Source organism: Oncorhynchus mykiss, chromosome 3 (assembly GCF_057628025.1).
Source record: "Oncorhynchus mykiss isolate SJ-2025 chromosome 3, ASM5762802v1, whole genome shotgun sequence".
NCBI lineage: Eukaryota > Metazoa > Chordata > Actinopteri > Salmoniformes > Salmonidae > Oncorhynchus > Oncorhynchus mykiss.
In genome coordinates, this window is record NC_143024.1 from 80,016,531 (window position 1) to 80,038,262 (window position 21,732).

General features: G+C 45.6%; 2 protein-coding genes across 2 annotated transcripts; one reads left to right on the plus strand and one right to left on the minus strand.

The window, feature by feature from the left end:
* The first annotated feature begins 2,201 nt into the window (after positions 1-2,201).
* On the plus strand, positions 2,202-21,669 carry gphra (golgi pH regulator A). Its single transcript, XM_036975021.2, has 14 exons — positions 2,202-2,449; positions 2,659-2,718; positions 2,961-3,064; positions 3,185-3,291; positions 3,434-3,535; positions 3,966-4,086; positions 4,291-4,371; positions 4,521-4,630; positions 4,711-4,799; positions 15,880-15,972; positions 17,734-17,829; positions 18,120-18,209; positions 18,300-18,365; positions 20,752-21,669. Exons 1-14 carry the CDS (start codon positions 2,408-2,410, stop codon positions 20,956-20,958), a joined length of 1,368 nt encoding a protein of 455 aa, XP_036830916.1. The 5' UTR covers positions 2,202-2,407; the 3' UTR covers positions 20,959-21,669.
* Positions 13,374-15,524, minus strand: LOC149984692 (uncharacterized). Its single transcript, XM_090230249.1, has 2 exons — positions 15,354-15,524; positions 13,374-15,234 (listed from the first exon to the last, which is right to left on the minus strand). Exons 1-2 carry the CDS (start codon positions 15,448-15,450, stop codon positions 14,906-14,908), a joined length of 426 nt encoding a protein of 141 aa, XP_090086375.1. The 5' UTR covers positions 15,451-15,524; the 3' UTR covers positions 13,374-14,905.
* Positions 21,670-21,732: the final 63 nt, after the last annotated feature.

Consider the following 21,732-nt stretch of genomic DNA (forward strand, 5'->3'; position numbering starts at 1 on the left):
TAACAAAACATTATGTACAAAACAAGTTACGAACCATGTGAAAAAACAAACAAAATAGCATGATTGGTTGAGAGCTGATAAAACGTCAGTCCTACCCTCCGGGGCCATGGCATATTGCATCATTAATTCAGAAGTATACAATACATTTTTGGACTCACTGTGTTGGGCTGTGCACACTTCCTTCCAAACCACTCATTGTTGAATTTGCGATTTCCAACTTGTCGTGTAATGCTAATGTCCAATGGACGATGAGCACCGATATGTTTTATCTATAATTTCTCTTTATTATTTATCTTCATATCACAAGGACTGAAAATGATTTGCCAGTTGTTTGTCAGCTTGACTCAGGATGACTGCTAGCTAAGAATCTGTACGTATGATGTTGACATGATCAGTCCAATCAAAGCTGCTGTACATATAATGTGATTTGATGTCATTTTATCTGTGGCCAATATTCTTGAGCCTTCTTTGATGGGCACTTCTAATATCAGCAGCCAAAGGGTTGGGATTTTCAAGGCCTCTCCTTACACTTCGCAATGACGTAGTTTCCCCATGAGTGAGAGAACACTGAGCCAATCATGCCACAACACTTTTCTGCTGGCTTGCCCTACCACCACAGAAAGCACTGAAACACCTGCATTTTTGAGCTGCCTTTCTCAAGAAAACAAAAAAGAGACCATGTTTGTATGCAGCTTTATTAACTCAATGATATATATATTTTTTACATTGTTTGCAAACTGATATGTGACACGTATTAATACCAAAATAACATGCAAAACAGGTACCCCCCCCCCAAAAAAGTTGTTTATTTATTTATATTTTTGTTTGTTAAAAAGGTGGGGCTCATTCTTGACACACACAAGAAACTGTTGAGAGTGAAAAACCCAGCAGCGATGCAGTTCTTGACACACTCAAACCAATGCACCTGGCACCTACTACCATACCCCATTCAAAGGAATTTTAATATTTTGTCTTGACCATTCACCCTTTGAATGGCACACCTTTACAATCCATGTCTCAGGGCTTAACGATCCCTCTTTAACCTGTCTCCTCCCCTTTATCTACACTGATTGGTGACATCAGTAAGTGATCATAGCTGGATTCACCTGGTCAGTCTTTGTCATGGAAAGGGCAGGCGTTCTTAATGTGTTGTAAACTCAGTGTGTACCAAACACTTTTAAGGAAGTGCTCTTTAAGATTTCACATAAGATGTTATTCTATGTTGTCCAAATTTGTTGATGTTGATGTAAATCTCTGATAGATGTTTGGGAAAACTTTGCGGAGTACTTATTTAGCTTTTTGAACATCATATTTTTGACATGAAGGATATTGTATGTTACTATTGCAATGATGACAAACCATTGAAATTATTCAGCATTTGTTTTATTCTTCCAGAAATCTAATCCAAAATTACAAATATTTCTGATCAAATTTAATCATCAAGTTAAGACATTATCCCTAGTTAATAATAAAAATAATGACATCTTCTTGAATCATAATAATGTGTTTTGTTTTGTAGTAGAAGTGTTTGATGTAGTGATGTAAATAGTTGATATAGTATAGTATAATGAACATGTGTGCCTGATATTTGTAAATTGTATTTAGAATAATAACAAACAAACAATCATACAACAAGTTACACTGTCATCATATGATTTTTTTTCACTTAACTATTATTTTCAATTCACGGCCTAAACAGGTCAAACCCTGACCCGGCCAGACAACGCTGGGTCAATTGTGCGCCGCCCTATGCGACTCCCAATCACCGCTGGTTGTGATACAGCCTCGAACCTTTCAGAGTACACTGAGACGCAGTGCCTTAGACCACTGCGCCACTCAGGAGCCCAGTTGGATTGCAGAGAAGTGTCTGTTAACGTTGATGTTAGGATCATGTGCGTATGTGAGATGATCTTGATTTGGTATGATTAAACGGTACATATTATAAGAAAGGATTTTAAAAATAAACAAACAGACTGTATTCAATCTTAACGGATCCCCAACCTAGACCATCGTTTTTGTCGCCCTCTGCAGGCCACAAACCACACAGTTTCACATTCAGTAGATCAATTAGAAAGAAACCGATTTATTATAGAAATTAATTCCCTCAAAATAATATTGAAATTAAAGTACAATATTTAAATTAAAACGTATTAACCAGCCAAACTCATTTTTGGACGTCACAGCATTGCGACGGAATTGACAAATCTCTGACTCATTCTGATGACGTGCTTCACAGTCCAGTAAGTTGACAGCTCAACAACGCGTTTCCACAATGCAAAAAAAATCAACAAAATAACCACGTTTCACGTGTTTGTTGACATTTTTTTTGTAGTCATACATGAGCTGAATACAGAGCCTTTGAACTAAACGTATTCTATAGATTTTAGTCCGTTGTTTCCCAATCAAAATGTCGTTTCTTATGGATTCTGTGATCATGTTCACCTCACAGGTAAGAATTGCTAGCTAACGTTAGCTGTTCTTGGGTGGCTGTTCTTCTCGCTAGCTAACAGTTACTGTAACCTTACAAACAACTGCTAGCTACTATAACACCACTTTTGTCTCCCTTTGCTTAGCCAGCTATTATGCTAGCCAGCTAGAATGATTGCACATACACTGTCTTGTGCCAATTTACTAACGTGAAATCTTTCAACTTATCAGGTGCTCTTCTTTGGCTTTGGGTGGCTGTTCTTCATGCGGCAGCTGTTCAAAGACTATGAGGTATGTTATTTAGTTACTACACAAGTACTGTTATATTAGTTATGATTTGGTAGACATTAATCTACATGCCTTGTCTTTATTTTTGTAGCTAGGTGTCGTTATGTTTTCTGGACCGTTTTTGTTTAAGAACAGTTGGGAGAACCAGCAAGAAACAGAAACAGACAGATCCATCAGCATGGGTGTTTACACAGCAGTGATCTACAGAGACTGATCTAACCCTGTGGTCATGTTCCGGTCAACAGGTACGGCAGTATGTGGTCCAAGTGGTGTTCTCCATCACTTTTGCCTTCTCCTGCACCATGTTTGAGCTCATCATCTTTGAGATACTGGGTGCCTTAGAAACTAGGTAAGTACAATGGTTTAATTCATTCTTTACGTCACCACGTTCATTCAGTATGATACTTTTCTCTCCATTAACCAGCTAACATAGGCTAGCTGATGTCTCATAGATGTCCTTGTCCCTCAGTTCCAGGTATTTCCACTGGAAGTTCAACCTGTATGTGATTCTACTGGTTCTAATCTTTGTGGTGCCATTTTATATCGGCTACTTTGTCGTCAGCAACATCCGCCTTTGTGAGTGACATTTTATCCATGTTATTCCATCTGTAGCATAATTCCAGTGATCCTTCTGTGTTTGATGCTACAGAGTATATGATGGGTGCTGTCTTGCTGGGGATTCTCACACACAGTCTCTGAAGTGTGTGTTTGTGTTCAGTGCAGAGACAGAAGCTGCTCTTTGCCTGTGTCGTCTGGTTTACCTTCATGTATTTCTTTTGGAAGTTGGGGGACCCTTTCCCCATCCTCAGTCCCAAACATGGTGAGTGCCTACCCTACCCTATTCCCTATTCTCACTGCTGTGTTTAAGGCCCTATTCCAAATAACCCGTAGCCACTAATCATAGTCACCTCTTGTAGAGCTGAAAGTTTGGCAGGTAGCCTAGTGGTTACAGTATTGGGTCAGTAACTGAAAGGTCGCTAGTTCGATTCCCCGAGCTGACATGGTGAAACATCTGTTGATGTGCCCTTGAGTAACCCTAATTGTTCCAGGTTCGCTGTTGTTAATGGCAGACCCTTGCTGTGACCACACTGAGGGTGTCTCTGGGAGAGTGGGATATGCAAAAAATGCATGCATATTAATATACACTTGTACATGTGTGAAATAGGACAAATATAAGCACCAAATTCTTATAAGGATTGTAACAGTGATTGTACATAATTTTGCATTCTATACCTGTTTCTGTACCTCAGGTATCCTGTCCATTGAGCAGCTGATCAGTCGTGTTGGGGTCATAGGGGTCACGCTGATGGCTCTATTGTCCGGCTTTGGTGCTGTCAACTGCCCTTACACCTACATGTCCTACTTCCTACGGTTAGTGCACCAAGTCTGTATAGACCAAAACAGCATTAACCAACTACATTACCTACAATCCCATTCTCTAACTCCCCATAAACGCCTACTACTCTACTCCTCACATACTCTACTTGTCACAACTAAATAACCTACACTCTCATTCCCCACTATCCTTACTACCCTCACTACCTGTATACCTATGTGATGCATCTTTATCTACAGGAATGTGACAGAGAGTGATATTCTTGCCTTGGAGAGGAGACTTCTTCAGACCATGGACATGATCGTCAGCAAAAAGAAACGGTGAGGAACAGGGATAGGGGAATATATTTCTATAGAGAGAGCATAGAGACCCTCACCCTATTCTGATAATCAAATCATTCTCAGGCTCTAGTTTTCTGTTTTCCTGTGCCAGTGTTTGGTGTCATGCCTTTTCCGTTTTGTCTGTGCAGCATTGCCATGACACGGAGGCAGATGTACCAGCGAGGGGAGGACCAGAACAAACAGACAGGATTCTGGGGCATGATCAAGAGTGTCACCTCCTCACCACCAGGCAGCGAGAGTATCCTTCACACATCCTAATGGGAAGTGCGTGTGTTTTTATTGTGTGTCTGTGTACAGTTCCTTGACCCCCCTCTTCAGATTTGTCTCTGATCCAGCAGGAAGTGGATGCTCTGGAGGAGCTGAGTCGCCAGCTCTTCCTGGAGACAGTAGACCTGCAGGCCACCAAGGTAACGCATGTGCACGTTCTCATAACGGGAGCGTGACCACCGGTCCAGTTGAACCCTGATAAAAACCCTATTTACTATTGAGGAGCAGACTGTATATCATTCAAACACACATCTTTATTTGAACTATATCTAAATGCACCAATTGGAGCAATGGAAAAAGGTAAACGTTTTAAAAAATTCCTTTTGGAGTGTTCTGGTCCCCCAACGGCAGGCACGCTTTGAGGGCTCCAGTCCAGTTCCAGATGCAGCAGGCCTCTGCTGGGTCGTGTTGTACTGAGTGAAAGACAAAGATTCCGTCAGCAAATGGCACTGTTGCGCTAAGGTTCCGTAGGCCAAATACACAACTCCACAATTCACAATAAACCAAAATAGTAACTAACTAAAGGAATACAGTAATATCAAAGCAGAAACAAATGATAATGGAAAATAGTAAATCAATTTACGCAAGGTAATGTAAATAAAAAATAAATGGAGAGTCAAGGGATTGTAGCTCAGGTAATGTTATCGGATGTCCTTTCAAGGACAATGTCTATTCACAAATAGTCTTTGGATCAAAAGCCCGTGGGGGGACACTAGTGATTTTAAATCATTCAGATGTGAGCTGGTAGTGTTCAGTCAGAAAATGTGCTATAATCCACAATGTTTTGCAATCCAATGGCTTTGTGGAATTCGAGGGTTGACCATGGCTGCGGTTGAAATGAGAGCGGCGGAAGCTATCTAACTTCCAAATCACATTTTACACATACACATGGTTAGAAGATGTTAATGCGAGTGTAGTGAAGTGCTTGTGCTTCTAGTTCCGACCATGCAGTAGTATTTAACAAGTAATCTAACAATTTCACCACAACTACCTTTTACACACAAGTGTGAAGGAATGAATAAGAATATGTACATATAAATATATGGATGAGAGATGGCCGTTCAGCATAGGCAAGATGCAGTAGATGGATTAAAGTACCGTATATACATATGAGATGAGTAATGTAGGGTATGTAAACATTATATAAAGTGGCATTGTTTAAAGTGGCTAGTGATACATTTATTACATCCAATTTTGAATTATTAAAGTGGCTGGAGTTGAGTCAGTGTGTTGGCAGCAGCCACTCAATGTTAGTGGTGGCTGTTTAACAGTCTGATGGCCTTGAGAGAGAAGCTGTTTTTCAGTCTCTCGGTCCCAACTTTGATGCACCTGTACTGACCTCGCCTTCTGGATGATAGCGGGGTGAACAGGCAGTGGCTCGGGTGGTTGTTGTCCTTGATGATCTTTTTGCCTTCCTGTGACATCGGGTGGTGTAGGTGTCCTGGAGGGCAGGTAGTTTGCCCCCGGTGGTGCGTTGTGCGGACCTCACTACCCTCTGGAGAGCCTTACGGTTATGGGCGGAGCAGCTGCCATACCAGGCGGTGATACAGCCTGACAGGATGCTCTCGATTGTGCATCTGTAAAAGTTTGAGTGTTTTTGGTGACAATCCACATTTCTTCAGCCCCCTGAGGTTGAAGAGACGACCTGTCAGGAAGTCCAGGACCCAGTTGCACAGTGCGGGGTCGAGACCCAGGGTCTCAAGCTTAATGACGAGTTTGGAGGGTACTATGGTGTTGAATGCTGAGCTGTATTCGATGAACAGCATTCTTACATAGGTATTCCTCTTGTCTGGTACCCCAGGTCATCTTAGGTTTCATTACATACAGTCGAGAAGAACTACTGAATATAAGAGCAGCGTCAACTCACCATCAGTACGACCAAGAATATGACTTTTGCGAAACGGATCCTGTGTTCTGCCTTTCACCCAGGACAACGGAATGGATCCCAAAAAACGACTTTGTAAAAGAGGGAAACGAAGCTGTCTTCTGGTCAGACTCCGGAGACGGGCACATCGCGCACCACTCCCTAGCATACTTCTCGCCAATGTCCAGTCTCTTGACAACAAGGTTGATGAAATCTGAGCAAGGGTAGCATTCCAGAGGGACATCAGAGACTGTAACGTTCTTTGCTTCACGGAAACATGGCTCACTGGAGAGACGCTATCGGAGTCGGTGCAGCCAGCTGGTTTCTCCACGTATCGCGCCGACAGAAACAAACATCTTTCTGGTAAGAAGAGGGGCGGGGGCGTATGCTTTATGGTTAACGAGACGTGGTGTGGTCACAACAACATACAGGAACTTAAGTCCTTCTGTTCACCTGATGTAGAATTCCTCACAATCAAATGTCGACCGCATTATCTACCAAGGGAATTCTCTTCGATTATAATCACAGCCGTATATATTCCCCCCCAAGCAGACACATCGATTGCTCTGAATGAACTTTATTTGACTCTTTGCAAACTGGAATCCACATATCCTGAGGCTGCATTCATTGTAGCTGGGGATTTTAACAAGGCTAATCTGAAAACAAGACTCCCTAAATTGTATCAGCATATCAATTACGCAACCAGGGCTGGCAAAACCTTGGATCATTGCTATTCTAACTTCCGCGACGCATATAAGGCCCTCTCCCGCTCTCCTTTCGGAAAAGCTGACCACGACTCCATTTTGTTGCTCCCTGCCTACAAACAGAAACTAAAACAAGAAGCTCCCACGCTGAGGTCTGTTCAACGCTGGTCCGACCAATCTGATTCCACACTCCAAGACTGCTTCCATCACGTGGACTGGGATATGTTTCGTATTGCGTCAAATAACAACATTGACGAATACGCTGATTCGGTGAGCGAGTTCATTAGAACGTGCGTTGAAGATGTCGTTCCCATAGCAACAATTAAAACATTCCCAAACCAGAAACCGTGGATTGATGGCAGCATTCGCGTGAAACTGAAGCGCGAACCACTGCTTTTAATCAGGGCAAGGTGACCGGAAACATGACCGAATACAAACAGTGTAGCTATTCCCTCCGCAAGGCAATCAAACAAGCTAAGCGTCAATATAGAGACAAAGTAGATTCGCAATTCAACAGCTCAGACACAAGAGGTATGTGGCAGGGTCTACAGTCAATCACGGATTACAAAAAGAAAACCAGCCCAGTCACGGACCAGGATGCCTTGCTCCCAGGCAGACTAAATAACTTTTTTGCCCGCTTTGAGGACAATACAGTGCCACTGACACGGCCCGCAACCAAAACATGCAGACTCTCCTTCACTGCAGCCGAGGTGAGTAAGACATTTAAACGTGTTAACCCTCGCAAGGCTGCATGCCCAGATGGCATCCCCAGCCGCGCCCACAGAGCATGCGCAGACCAGCTGGCTGGTGTGTTTACGGACATATTCAATCAATCCCTATCACAGTCTGCTGTTCCCACATGCTTCAAGAGGGCCACCATTGTTCCTGTTCCCAAGAAAGCTAAGGTAACTGAGCTAAACGACTACCGCCCCGTAGCACTCACTTCCGTCATCATGAAGTGCTTTGAGAGACTAGTCAAGGACCATATCACCTCCACCCTACCTGACACCCTAGACCCACTCCAATTTGCTTAACGCCCAAATAGGTCCACAGACGATGCAATCTCAACCACACTGCACACTGCCCTAACCCATCTGGACAAGAGGAATACCTACAGTGGGGAGAACAAGTATTCGATACACTGCCGATTTTGCAGGTTTTCCTACTTACAAAACATGTAGAGGTCTGTAATTTTTAACATAGGTACACTTCAACTGTGAGAGACGGAATCTAAAACAACAATCCAGAAAATCACATTGTATGATTTTTAAGTAATTAATTAGAATTTTATTGCATGACATAGTGGCTGGAGTTTGATCAAGTGGCTGGAGTTGAGTCAGTGTGTTGGCAGCAGCCACTCAATGTTAGTGGTGGCTGTTTAACAGTCTGATGGCCTTGAGAGAGAAGCTGTTTTTCAGTCTCTCGGTCCCAACTTTGATGCACCTGTACTGACCTCGCCTTCTGGATGATAGCGGGGTGAACAGGCAGTGGCTCGGGTGGTTGTTGTCCTTGATGATCTTTTTGCCTTCCTGTGACATCGGGTGGTGTAGGTGTCCTGGAGGGCAGGTAGTTTGCCCCCGGTGGTGCGTTGTGCGGACCTCACTACCCTCTGGAGAGCCTTACGGTTATGGGCGGAGCAGCTGCCATACCAGGCGGTGATACAGCCTGACAGGATGCTCTCGATTGTGCATCTGTAAAAGTTTGAGTGTTTTTGGTGACAATCCACATTTCTTCAGCCCCCTGAGGTTGAAGAGACGACCTGTCAGGAAGTCCAGGACCCAGTTGCACAGTGCGGGGTCGAGACCCAGGGTCTCAAGCTTAATGACGAGTTTGGAGGGTACTATGGTGTTGAATGCTGAGCTGTATTCGATGAACAGCATTCTTACATAGGTATTCCTCTTGTCTGGTACCCCAGGTCATCTTAGGTTTCATTACATACAGTCGAGAAGAACTACTGAATATAAGAGCAGCGTCAACTCACCATCAGTACGACCAAGAATATGACTTTTGCGAAACGGATCCTGTGTTCTGCCTTTCACCCAGGACAACGGAATGGATCCCAAAAAACGACTTTGTAAAAGAGGGAAACGAAGCTGTCTTCTGGTCAGACTCCGGAGACGGGCACATCGCGCACCACTCCCTAGCATACTTCTCGCCAATGTCCAGTCTCTTGACAACAAGGTTGATGAAATCTGAGCAAGGGTAGCATTCCAGAGGGACATCAGAGACTGTAACGTTCTTTGCTTCACGGAAACATGGCTCACTGGAGAGACGCTATCGGAGTCGGTGCAGCCAGCTGGTTTCTCCACGTATCGCGCCGACAGAAACAAACATCTTTCTGGTAAGAAGAGGGGCGGGGGCGTATGCTTTATGGTTAACGAGACGTGGTGTGGTCACAACAACATACAGGAACTTAAGTCCTTCTGTTCACCTGATGTAGAATTCCTCACAATCAAATGTCGACCGCATTATCTACCAAGGGAATTCTCTTCGATTATAATCACAGCCGTATATATTCCCCCCCAAGCAGACACATCGATTGCTCTGAATGAACTTTATTTGACTCTTTGCAAACTGGAATCCACATATCCTGAGGCTGCATTCATTGTAGCTGGGGATTTTAACAAGGCTAATCTGAAAACAAGACTCCCTAAATTGTATCAGCATATCAATTACGCAACCAGGGCTGGCAAAACCTTGGATCATTGCTATTCTAACTTCCGCGACGCATATAAGGCCCTCTCCCGCTCTCCTTTCGGAAAAGCTGACCACGACTCCATTTTGTTGCTCCCTGCCTACAAACAGAAACTAAAACAAGAAGCTCCCACGCTGAGGTCTGTTCAACGCTGGTCCGACCAATCTGATTCCACACTCCAAGACTGCTTCCATCACGTGGACTGGGATATGTTTCGTATTGCGTCAAATAACAACATTGACGAATACGCTGATTCGGTGAGCGAGTTCATTAGAACGTGCGTTGAAGATGTCGTTCCCATAGCAACAATTAAAACATTCCCAAACCAGAAACCGTGGATTGATGGCAGCATTCGCGTGAAACTGAAGCGCGAACCACTGCTTTTAATCAGGGCAAGGTGACCGGAAACATGACCGAATACAAACAGTGTAGCTATTCCCTCCGCAAGGCAATCAAACAAGCTAAGCGTCAATATAGAGACAAAGTAGATTCGCAATTCAACAGCTCAGACACAAGAGGTATGTGGCAGGGTCTACAGTCAATCACGGATTACAAAAAGAAAACCAGCCCAGTCACGGACCAGGATGCCTTGCTCCCAGGCAGACTAAATAACTTTTTTGCCCGCTTTGAGGACAATACAGTGCCACTGACACGGCCCGCAACCAAAACATGCAGACTCTCCTTCACTGCAGCCGAGGTGAGTAAGACATTTAAACGTGTTAACCCTCGCAAGGCTGCATGCCCAGATGGCATCCCCAGCCGCGCCCACAGAGCATGCGCAGACCAGCTGGCTGGTGTGTTTACGGACATATTCAATCAATCCCTATCACAGTCTGCTGTTCCCACATGCTTCAAGAGGGCCACCATTGTTCCTGTTCCCAAGAAAGCTAAGGTAACTGAGCTAAACGACTACCGCCCCGTAGCACTCACTTCCGTCATCATGAAGTGCTTTGAGAGACTAGTCAAGGACCATATCACCTCCACCCTACCTGACACCCTAGACCCACTCCAATTTGCTTAACGCCCAAATAGGTCCACAGACGATGCAATCTCAACCACACTGCACACTGCCCTAACCCATCTGGACAAGAGGAATACCTACAGTGGGGAGAACAAGTATTCGATACACTGCCGATTTTGCAGGTTTTCCTACTTACAAAGCATGTAGAGGTCTGTAATTTTTAACATAGGTACACTTCAACTGTGAGAGACGGAATCTAAAACAACAATCCAGAAAATCACATTGTATGATTTTTAAGTAATTAATTAGAATTTTATTGCATGACATAAGTATTTGATCACCTACCAACCAGTAAGAATCCCTCCTGTTCTCCACTCATTACCTGTATTAACTGCACCTGTTTGAACTCATTACCTGTATAAAAGACACTTGTCCACACACTCAATCAAACAGACTCCAACCTCTCCACAATGGCCAAGACCAGAGAGCTGTGTAAGGACATCAGGGATAAAATTGTAGACCTGCACAAGGCTGGGATGGCCTACAGGACAATTAGGCAAGCAGCTTGGTTAGAAGGCAACAACTTTGGCGCAATTATAAAACCAGAAGAAGTTCAAGATGACGGTCAATCACCCTCGGTCTGGGGCTCCATGCAAGATCTCACCTCATGGGGCATCAATGATCATGAGGAAGGTGAGGGATCAGCCTAGAACTACACGGCAGGACCTGGTCAATGACCTGAAGAGAGCTGGGACCAAAGTCTCAAAGAAAACCATTAGTAACACACTACGCTGTCATGGATTAAAATCCTGCAGCGCACGCAAGGTCCCCCTGCTTAAGACAGCGCATGTCCAGGCCCGTCTGAAGTTTGCCAATGACCATCTGGATGATCCAGAGGAGGAATGCGAGAAGGTCATGTGGTCTGATGAGACAAAAATAGAGCTTTTTGGTCTAAACTCCACTCGCTGTGTTTGGAGGAAGAAGAAGGATGAGTACAACCCCAAGAACACCATCCCAACTGTGAATCATGGAGGTGGAAACATCATTCTTTGGGGATGCGTAGCCAGTCTCCAGACCTGAACCCAATAGAAAATCTTTGCAGGGAGCTGAAAGTCTGTATTGCCCAGCGACAGCCCCGAAACCTGAAGGATCTGGAGAAGGTCTGTATGGAGGAGTGGGCAGTGTGTGCGAACCTGGTCAAGAACTACAGGAAACACATGATCCCTGTATTTGCAAACAGGTTTCTGTACCAAATATTAAGTTCTGCTTTTCTGATGTATCAAATACGTATTGCATGCAATAACATGCAAATGAAATACTTAAAAATCGTACAATCTGATTTTCTGGATTTTTGTTTTAGATTCCGTCTCTCACAGTTGAAGTGTACCTATAATAAAAATTACAGACCTCTACATGCTTTGTAAGTAGGAAAACCTGCAAACTCGGCAGTGTATCAAATACTTGTTCTCCCCACTGTATGTGAGAATGCTGTTCATCGACTACAGCTCAGCATTTAACACCATAGTACCCTCCAAACTCGTCATCAAGCTCGAGACCCTGGGTCTCGACCCCGCCCTGTGCAACTGGGTACTGGACTTCCTGACGGGCCGCCCCCAGGTGGTGAGGGTAGGTAACAACATCTCCACCCGCTGATCCTCAACACTGGGGCCCCACAAGGGTGCATTCTGAGCCCTCTCCTGTACTCCCTGTTCACCCACGACTGCGTGGCCACGCACGCCTCCGACTCAATCATCAAGTTTGCGGACGACACAACAGTGGTAGGCTTGATTACCAACAACGACGAGAAGGCCTACAGGGAGGAGGTGAGGGCCCTCAGAGTGTGGTGTCAGGAAAATAACCTCACACTCAACGTCAACAAAACTAAGGAGATGATTGTGGACTTCAGGAAACAGCAGAGGGAACACCCCCCTATCCACATCGATGGAACAGTAGTGGAGAGGGTAGCAAGTTTTAAGTTCCTCGGCGTACACATCACAGACAAACTGAATTGGTCCACCCACACAGACAGCATCGTGAAGAAGGCGCAGCAGCGCCTCTTAAACCTCAGGAGGCTGAAGAAATTCGGCTTGTCACAAAAAGCACTCACAAACTTCTACAGATGCACAATCGAGAGCATCCTGTCAGGCTGTATCACCGCCTGGTATGGCAACTGCTCCGCCCACAACCGTAAGGCTCTCCAGAGGGTAGTGAGGTCTGCACAACGCATCACCGGGGGCTAACTACCTGCCCTCCAGGACACCTACACCACCCGATGTCACAGGAAGGCCATAAAGATCATCAAGGACAACAACCACCCGAGCCACTGCCTGTTCACCCCGCTATCATCCAGAAGGCGAGGTCAGTGCAGGTGCATCAAAGCTGGGACCGAGAGACTGAAAAACAGCTTCTATCTCAAAGCCATCAGACTGTTAAACAGCCACCACTAACATTGAGTTGCTGCTGCCAACACACTGACTCAACTCCAGCCACTTTAATAATGGGAATTGATGGGAATTGCTGTAAAATATATCACTAGCCACTTTAAACAATGCTAACTAATATAATGTTTACATACCCTACATTACTCATCTCATATGTATATACTGTACTCTATATCATCTACTGCATCTTTATGTAATACATGTATCACTAGCCACTTTAAACTATGCCACTTTGTTTACATACTCATCTCATATGTATATACTGTACTCGATACCATCTACTGCATCTTGCCTATGCCGCTCTGTACCATCACTCATTCATATATCTTCATGTACATATTCTTTATCCCTTTATACTTGTGTGTATAAGGTAGTAGTTTTGGAATTGTTAGATTACTCGTTGGTTATTACTGCATTGTCGGAATTAGAAGCACAAGCATTTCGCTACACTCGCATTAACATCTGCTAACCATGTGTATGTGACAAATAAAATTTGATTTGATTGATTTGATTTGATTTGTCCAGATGGGTTAGGGCAGTGTGCAGTGTGATTGCGTTGTCTGGGGACCTATTGGGGCGGTAAGCAAATTGGAGTGGGTCTAGGGTGTCAGGTAGGGTGGAGGTTATATGATCCTTGACTAGTCTCTTAGGGAAGGGTGAATGTGTTTCAGCCTCAGTACCCCAACAGGCCTCCTCTCTGGTTCAATCTGGTTTACAGTAGTTTGTTGTGTTAAGGTCCGTCTGTTGTGTGTGGTCTTCCAGTCAGGTCCACGCAGCTAGAAATGCAGTCCACAGGTGTTCCTGCATTAATGAGTGTGTAGCACGTTAACCTGTAGAGAATGTCGGCAGGCAGCGCTATCAGGAGAACTGTTGGAGATGAGATATGGTACTTAGCTTTGAGGAAGGATGAAGTGTTCTCTCGCCCAATTTCCCAAAAGGCTTCAACTCTGTCCCTCCCGCTCGCCGGGCAGCCATCAATTCGGTTCGCAAAGGCACTTTGTCGTCGGGTCCACACAGCTACAGGTTCAATCCACAGATACATTGGCATTAATGAGTGCGTAGTACGCAACACAGCAGAGAATGTCGACATACTGCCCTATCAGGCATTATGTTGGAGTTGGATATGTAGAGGTACTTAGCTTTGGGAAGGGACTTTTCTCTGTCTGCTCTGGTCCAGGTCCGCTCCAGCCACCGCATGTCGTCATCACTTTCCTCGGCTCTGGCTCTGCAACCGCTCTGCTCTCAGCTCACATCGACCCACACAGCTTCCGACCCGCACCTTAAATAAAGAACAGGTGCGAGCTACTCACCGGTCCCAATTTCGTGAAGCTTTAATTACTTACTCTTGTGATCAAAAGGGGGAAGTTTTACAAGGGGCAAAAGAGGTGTGCGTCTATAAATGTCTGGGTAAAACACGTACCAGGTGAATAAGGTTCTGGCTTGGGCATATAATGCAATGTAAGAGGGCAGCTTCTAGTCAGATACATAGTCACCCATGTGACACACACTTAAGATAGTTAACTTACTACTACGACTACTACTACTACTAATAATAATAATACAACGTTAATAAATAGTAATTCAACACTTCATTCGGGGCTCAGAGATTCTCAGGAAGCCCATCACTGCAGCCAACTCCAACACCCCCGGAATGGCTTCCAGTTTCTCAATGTCTTCTTCAGAAAAGAGCGGCCACTCCTCGCCAGAGCTCAATCTGGGCTGGTAGGCCTTCGTCACTCCCCTGTAAAATTCTACTTTGCGCCTCAGCTCCATGTGTTTGTGGAATAGACGTTGTTTCTCCTGCTCAGGCAGGTGCTGATTGTGGTAGCGGAAGCTGGCCATTTGTAGGGACTGGGACTTCCAGTACCACTCACAGTTGTAGATCTCTGAGAGACTTGGGAGGACCTGACCTAAATTCACACATAAAACCAGATCTATGGTTATGTACCTAAATGCATTCTAATTATAATGAGAGATACACCAAAATAAGAAATGAACCAATTCCTGGTAAGAACACAATATTTCTTACCATTGTTGATATAGTCTGATGGTCTTGCAGGAAGATACGGCTGTCCTGGTACCGTCCATGGTACAGACTGGTTGAATTGGCGGTTATTGAAGCTCATTTCTGAATAATGGATAATCTTGGAAAGCAGAAAGTCTTGGGGTTGTTGTCACCAAAGATTCGACTTCCAAATCAAATGAAAACAAGGTGCCTAACAACCAAACATTCTAAACTGAAACATTCTATTAAAGAGTATTTATTTTCAACGCATACTCTATTTTCTGTATTACCATATTCTAAATACGAATTCTGAGTGTGAATTAACGGGTGTAATGTTATTCACTCAGTGGGGATAGCATGATATATTATTTGTATTTTCCTCCCCCCAATATTATGTTCCTTGTCACACAGAGACATGCACGCGTGCCTTACACGCACACACACACACACACACGCACACACACAATGTCCATGTATAGTATGTAGTGGACTAAGGCTATTGTAATGTACGTTTGCTTTTTAGTAATAAGGTGTCTTTGTGCCTCTGTAGGAGCGGATCGAGTACTCCAAGACATTCCAGGGGAAATACTTTAACTTCTTAGGTTACTTCTTCTCCATTTACTGTGTGTGGAAAATCTTCATGGTGAGTCACACACTTACAGACATGTAAATGTCAAAGAAAGCCTTTGACACTTGAAATGCTTGTAATTATACTTCAGTATTCCATAGTAACATCTGACAAACATATCCAAAGACACTGAAGCAGCAAACTTTCAATTTATATTTGTGTCATTCTCAAAACTGTTGGCCATGACTGTACATACACTTAGGTTGGAGTCATTAAAACCTGTTTTTCAACCACTCCACAAATTTCTTGTTAACAAACTATGGTTTTGGCAAGTCGATTAGGACACAAAGTAATTTTTCCAACAATTGTTTACAGACAGATTATTTCACTTATAATTCACTGTATCACAATTCCAGTGGGTCAGAAGTTTACATACACTAAGTTGACTGTGTCTTTTAAACAGCTTGGAAAATTCTAGAAAATTCTATCATGGCTTTAGAAGCTTCTGTTAGGCTAATTGACATTTAAGTCAATTGAGGTGTACCTGTGGATGTATTTCAAGGCCTACCGACAAACTCAGTGCCTCCTTGCTTGACATCATGGGAAAATCAAAATAAATCAGCCAAGATCTCAGAAAAAAAAATTGTAGACCTCCACAAGTCTGGTTCATCCTTTGGAGCAATTTCCAAACACCTGAAGGTACCACGTTCATATGTACAAACAATAGTACACAAGTATAAACACCATGGGACCTGTCTCCTAGAAATAAACGTACTTTGGTGCGAAAAGTGCAAATCAATCCCAGAACAACAGCAAAGGACCGTGTGAATATGCTGGAGGAAACAGGCACAAAAGTATCTATATCCACAGTAAAATGAGTCCTATATCGACATAACCTGAAAGGCGGCTCAGCAAGGAAGAAGCCACTGCTCCAAAACCACCATAAAAAAGCCAGACTACGGTTTGCAACTGCACCTGGGGACAAAGATGGTACTTTTTGGAGAAATGTCCTCTGATCTGATGAAACAAAAATAGAACTGTTTGGCCATAAAAAGGGGGATGCTTGCAAGCCGAAGAACAACATCCCAACCGTGTTCTTGGGACACAACCGTGTGGCAGCATCATGTTGTGTGGGTGCTTTGCTGCTGGAGGGACTGGTGCACTTCACAAAATAGGTGGCATCATGAGAATGGAAAATTATGTGGATATATTGAAGCAACATCTCAAGACATCAGTCAGGAAGTTAAAGCTTGATTGCAAATGGGTCTTCCAAATGGACAATGACTCCAAGCATACTTCCAAAGTTGTGGCAAAATGGTTTAAGGACAACAAAGTCAAGGTATTGGAGTGGCCATCACAAAGCCCTGACCTCAATCCCATAGAAATGTTGTGGGCAGAACTGAAAAAGCGTGTGCGAGCAAGGAGGCCTTACAAACCTGACTCAGTTACACCAGCTCTGTCAGGAGGAATGGGCCAAAATTCACCCAACTTATTGTGGGAAGCTTTTGGAAGGCTACCTGAAACGTTTGACCCAAGTTAAACAATTTAAAGGCAATGCTACCAAATACTAATTGAGTGTATGTAAACTTTTGACCCACTGGGAATGTGATGAAAGAAATAAAAGCTAAAATAAATCGTTCTCTCTACTATTATTCAGACATTTCACATTCTTAAAATAAAGTGGTGATCCTAACTGACCTAAGACAGAGAATTTGTACTAGGATTAAATGTCAGGAATTGTGAAAAACTGAGTTTAAATGTATTTGGCTAAGGTGTAGGTAAACTTCCGACTTCAACTGTATTTCTGTAGTAACCCTTGTTTTTTGTCCCTCTAAGGCCACCATCAACATTGTGTTCGACCGTGTAGGGAAGACTGATCCAGTGACGAGAGGGATTGAGATCACAGTTAACTACTTGGGCATTCAGTTTGATGTAGGCTTTTCCACATTCGCACGTACTCACGTACTCACGTACTCACTCACTCACTCACTCACTCACTCACTCACTCACTCACTCACTCACTCACTCACAGTCACAAAACATTTCCGGTTGTGTTAATAGCTGTCAGTTTATTAAAGTGTCCTGCAGTACAGGTATTCCTGTTGACTGATTCATCTATTTCAACATTGTTTTACAGTCAGTTTAGGAAGTCCAAAAACTGTAGTTGTGTTGGCATATTCTGTTGTTGCTCTAGTGTTCCTTACATATGTTCTCCTCTGCAGGTGAAGTTCTGGTCTCAGCACATCTCTTTCATCCTGGTGGGCATCATCATTGTCACCTCTATTAGAGGCCTTCTCATCACACTCACTAAGGTAAGTCATCTACAGACAGGAAGTTGTCAGTCTACATAGGCATGTAACAATGTACCCTAACCCCAATCCTGTCTGTCTGTTTCTCTCTAGTTCTTCTATGCCATCTCCAGCAGCAAGTCCTCCAATGTTATAGTGCTGGTCCTGGCTCAAATTATGGTCAGTATGTCATCTCTCTCTCGCTGTGTCTCGCTCTCGCTGTATCTCTCTCGCTCTCGCTGTGTCTCTCTCTCGCTCTCGCTGTGTCCCTCCCTGCGTCTCTCTCTCTCTCTCTGCATCTCTCTCTGTGTCTCAATTCAATTCAAGGGGCTTTATTGGCATGGGAAACATATGTTTAAGTGAAATGGATAAACAAAAGTGAAATAAACAAAGTGAACAGTAAATATTACATCTCTATCTAACCCTCCTCTCTCTCTGTGTCATAATCTCTCTCTCTGTGTGTCTCTGTCTGTCTCTCTCTCTCTCTGTGTTGCTCTCTCGCTCCCGGTGGCACGCTCGCCCCCTGTGGCACGCTCTCCCCCTGTGGCACGCTCTCCCCCTGTGGCGCGCTCTCCCCCTGTGGCGCGCTCTCCCCCTGTGGCGCGCTTTCTCCCTGTTGCGCGCTCTCCCCCTGTGGCGCGCTCTCCCCCTGTGGCGCGCTCCCCCCCTGTGGCGCGCTCTCCCCCTGTGGCGCGCTCTCCCCCTGTGGCGCGCTCTCCCCCTGTGGCGCGCTCTCCCCCTGTGGCGCGCTCTCCCCCTGTGGCGCGCTCTCCCCCTGTGGCGCGCTCTCCCCCTGTGGCACGCTCTCCCCCTGTGGCGCGCTCTCTCCCTGTGGCGCTCTCCCCCTGTGGCACGCTCTCCCCCTGTGGCACGCTCTCCCCCTGTGGCACGCTCTCCCCCTGTGGCGCGCTCTCCCCCTGTGGCGCGCTCTCCCCCTGTGGCGCGCTCTCCCCCTGTGGCGCGCTCTCCCCCTGTGGCGCGCTCTCCCCCTGTGGCACGCTCTCCCCCTGTGGCGCGCTCTCCCCCTGTGGCATGCTCTCCCCCTGTGGCGCGCTCTCCCCCTGTGGCGCTCTCTCCCCCTGTGGCGCGCTCTCCCCCTGTGGCGCTCTCTCTCGCTCTCTCGCTCGGTGTCTCTCTCTCTCTCTCTCTGTGTCTGTCTCTCTCTGTGTCTGTCTCTCTCTCTCTCTGTGTTGCTCTCTCGCTCCCTGTGGCACGCTCGCCCCCTGTGGCGCGCTCTCCCCCTGTGGCGCGCTCTCCCCCTGTGGCGCGCTCTCCCCCTGTGGCGCGCTCTCCCCCTGTGGCGCGCTCTCTCCCTGTGGCGCTCTCCCCCTGTGGCGCGCTCTCCCCCTGTGGCGCGCTCTCCCCCTGTGGCGCGCTCTCCCCCTGTGGCGCGCTCTCCCCCTGTGGCGCGCTCTCCCCCTGTGGCACGCTCTCCCCCTGTGGCGCGCTCTCCCCCTGTGGCGCGCTCTCCCCCTGTGGCGCGCTCTCCCCCTGTGGCGCGCTCTCCCCCTGTGGCGCGCTCTCCCCCTGTGGCGCGCTCTCTCCCTGTGGCGCGCTCTCCCCCTGTGGCGCGCTCTCTCTCTCTCGCTCTCTCGCTCGGTGTCTCTCTCGCTCTCTCGCTCTGTGTCTCTCTCTCTCTCTGTGTCTGTCTCTCTCTCTCTCTCTCTCTCTCTCTCTGTGTCTGTCTCTCTCTCTCTCTGTGTCTGTCTCTCTCTCTCTCTGTGTCTCTCTCTCTCTCTCTCTCTCTCTCTGTGTCTCTCTCTCTCTCTGTGTCTCTCTCTGTGTCTCTCTCTCTCTGTGTTTCTCGCTCTCTCTTTGTGTCTCTCGCTCTCTCTTTGTGTCTCTCTCGCTCTGTGTCTCTCTCGCTCTGTGTCTCTCTCGCTCTCTCTCTGTGTGTCTCTCTCTGTGTTTCTCACTCTCTCTTTGTGTCTCTCGCTCTCTCTCTGTGTTTCTCACTCTCTCTTTGTGTCTCTCACTCTGTCTCTGTGTGTCTCTCTCTCTGTTTCTCGCTCTCTCTCTGTGTTTCTCTCTCTGTGTCCCTCTGCATCTTTCTATCTCTCTCTGCATCTCTCAATTCAATTCAAGGGGCTTTAGTGGCATTGGAAACATGTTTGCATTGCCAAAGCAAGTGAAATGGAAAAACACATTTGAAAGAAACAAAGTGACCAGTAAATAATGTATCTGTCTCTGTCTCTCTCTCTCTCTCTCTCTCTCTCTCTCCTACTCTCTCTCTCTCTCTCTCTCTCTTTCTCTCTTTCACTCTCTCTCTTTCTCTCTCTCTTTCTCTCTCTCTCTCTCTGTCTCTCTCTCTCTCTCTCTCTCTCTGTGTCTCTCTCTCTCTCTCTGTGTTTCTCTCTCTCTCTCTGTGTTTCTCGCTCTCTCTCTGTGTCTCTCTCTCTCTCTCTCTCTCTCTGTGTTTCTCGCTCTCTCTCTGTGTTTCTCGCTCTCTCTCTGTGTCTCTCACTCTCTCTGTCTCTTCTCTCCTCTCTCTCTCCCTCTTCTCTCTTCTCTGTCTCTCTCTTTCTCTCTGTCTCTCTCTCCTTTCTCCTCTCTCTCTGTCTCTCAGGGGATGTACTTTGTGTCGTCGGTTCTCCTCATGAGGATGAGCATGCCTCTGGAGTATCGCTCCATCGTGACCGAAGTGCTGGGAGAGCTACAGTTCAACTTCTACCATCGATGGTTCGACGTCATCTTCCTCGTCAGCGCCCTCTCCAGCATCCTCTTCCTTTACCTCGCCCACAAACAGGCACCCGAGAAGCACATGACCCCCTGACCCCACTCTGAACTTGACCCTTGACCCTTTTCCAACCATTCCCTGGAGGCTTTGATTCTCTGTTGGATTATTTTTTAAGAGCAGATCCAAATCCATCTCTTGTCTGTCTGTGTGGTGGAGAGAAGCGCCTGTGCTTTCTGAATCAGGAATGGCCGACGTGTGGTCATGTGGACCGTTGGTGTCAGGGAGAGTCAATGGAGATTGGAGTCATGGAAGACTGGATTTTGTATAATGTTGGGTTGAACGTGGGGGTAATGACTCATATAATGTAACTACAGTACTTGAAATCAGGACTTAATTGTTCTTTGCAAAAATGAAAATGGGATATTTTACGACGATGATGATATTTCATTGTGCTGTTGCCCCGTTGGACAGAGGTTCTGTCTATCCTTAAATCAATCTGAGCAGAGCAGAACTGTCTAGTATACAGCACAGACCAGCTTCACTGCAACAGTAGCTTGTTTTGTGAACGGGGTTGTAAATATGTGTTTACACTCTATTTTTGACAAACAGAATAATCCAAATGATAATTTTAAATGTAACACATGTCTACCAGTATCCCCCAAATGTCCATGATGCTATTGGTTAGCGTATTTGATGATGTCCAGCCTGTACATGCCATGTACCTGGGGTGGCGTGCATATCTACTGTATTTATTCTACCAAGACAGATGGGAAGGCTTCAGAATAAACCAACTGATGTGGTCATTAATGACTTAGTTATCCATTACTCTGTTCCCTTTATTTTAATCAGTAAGTACTGCAATGCCCCTAT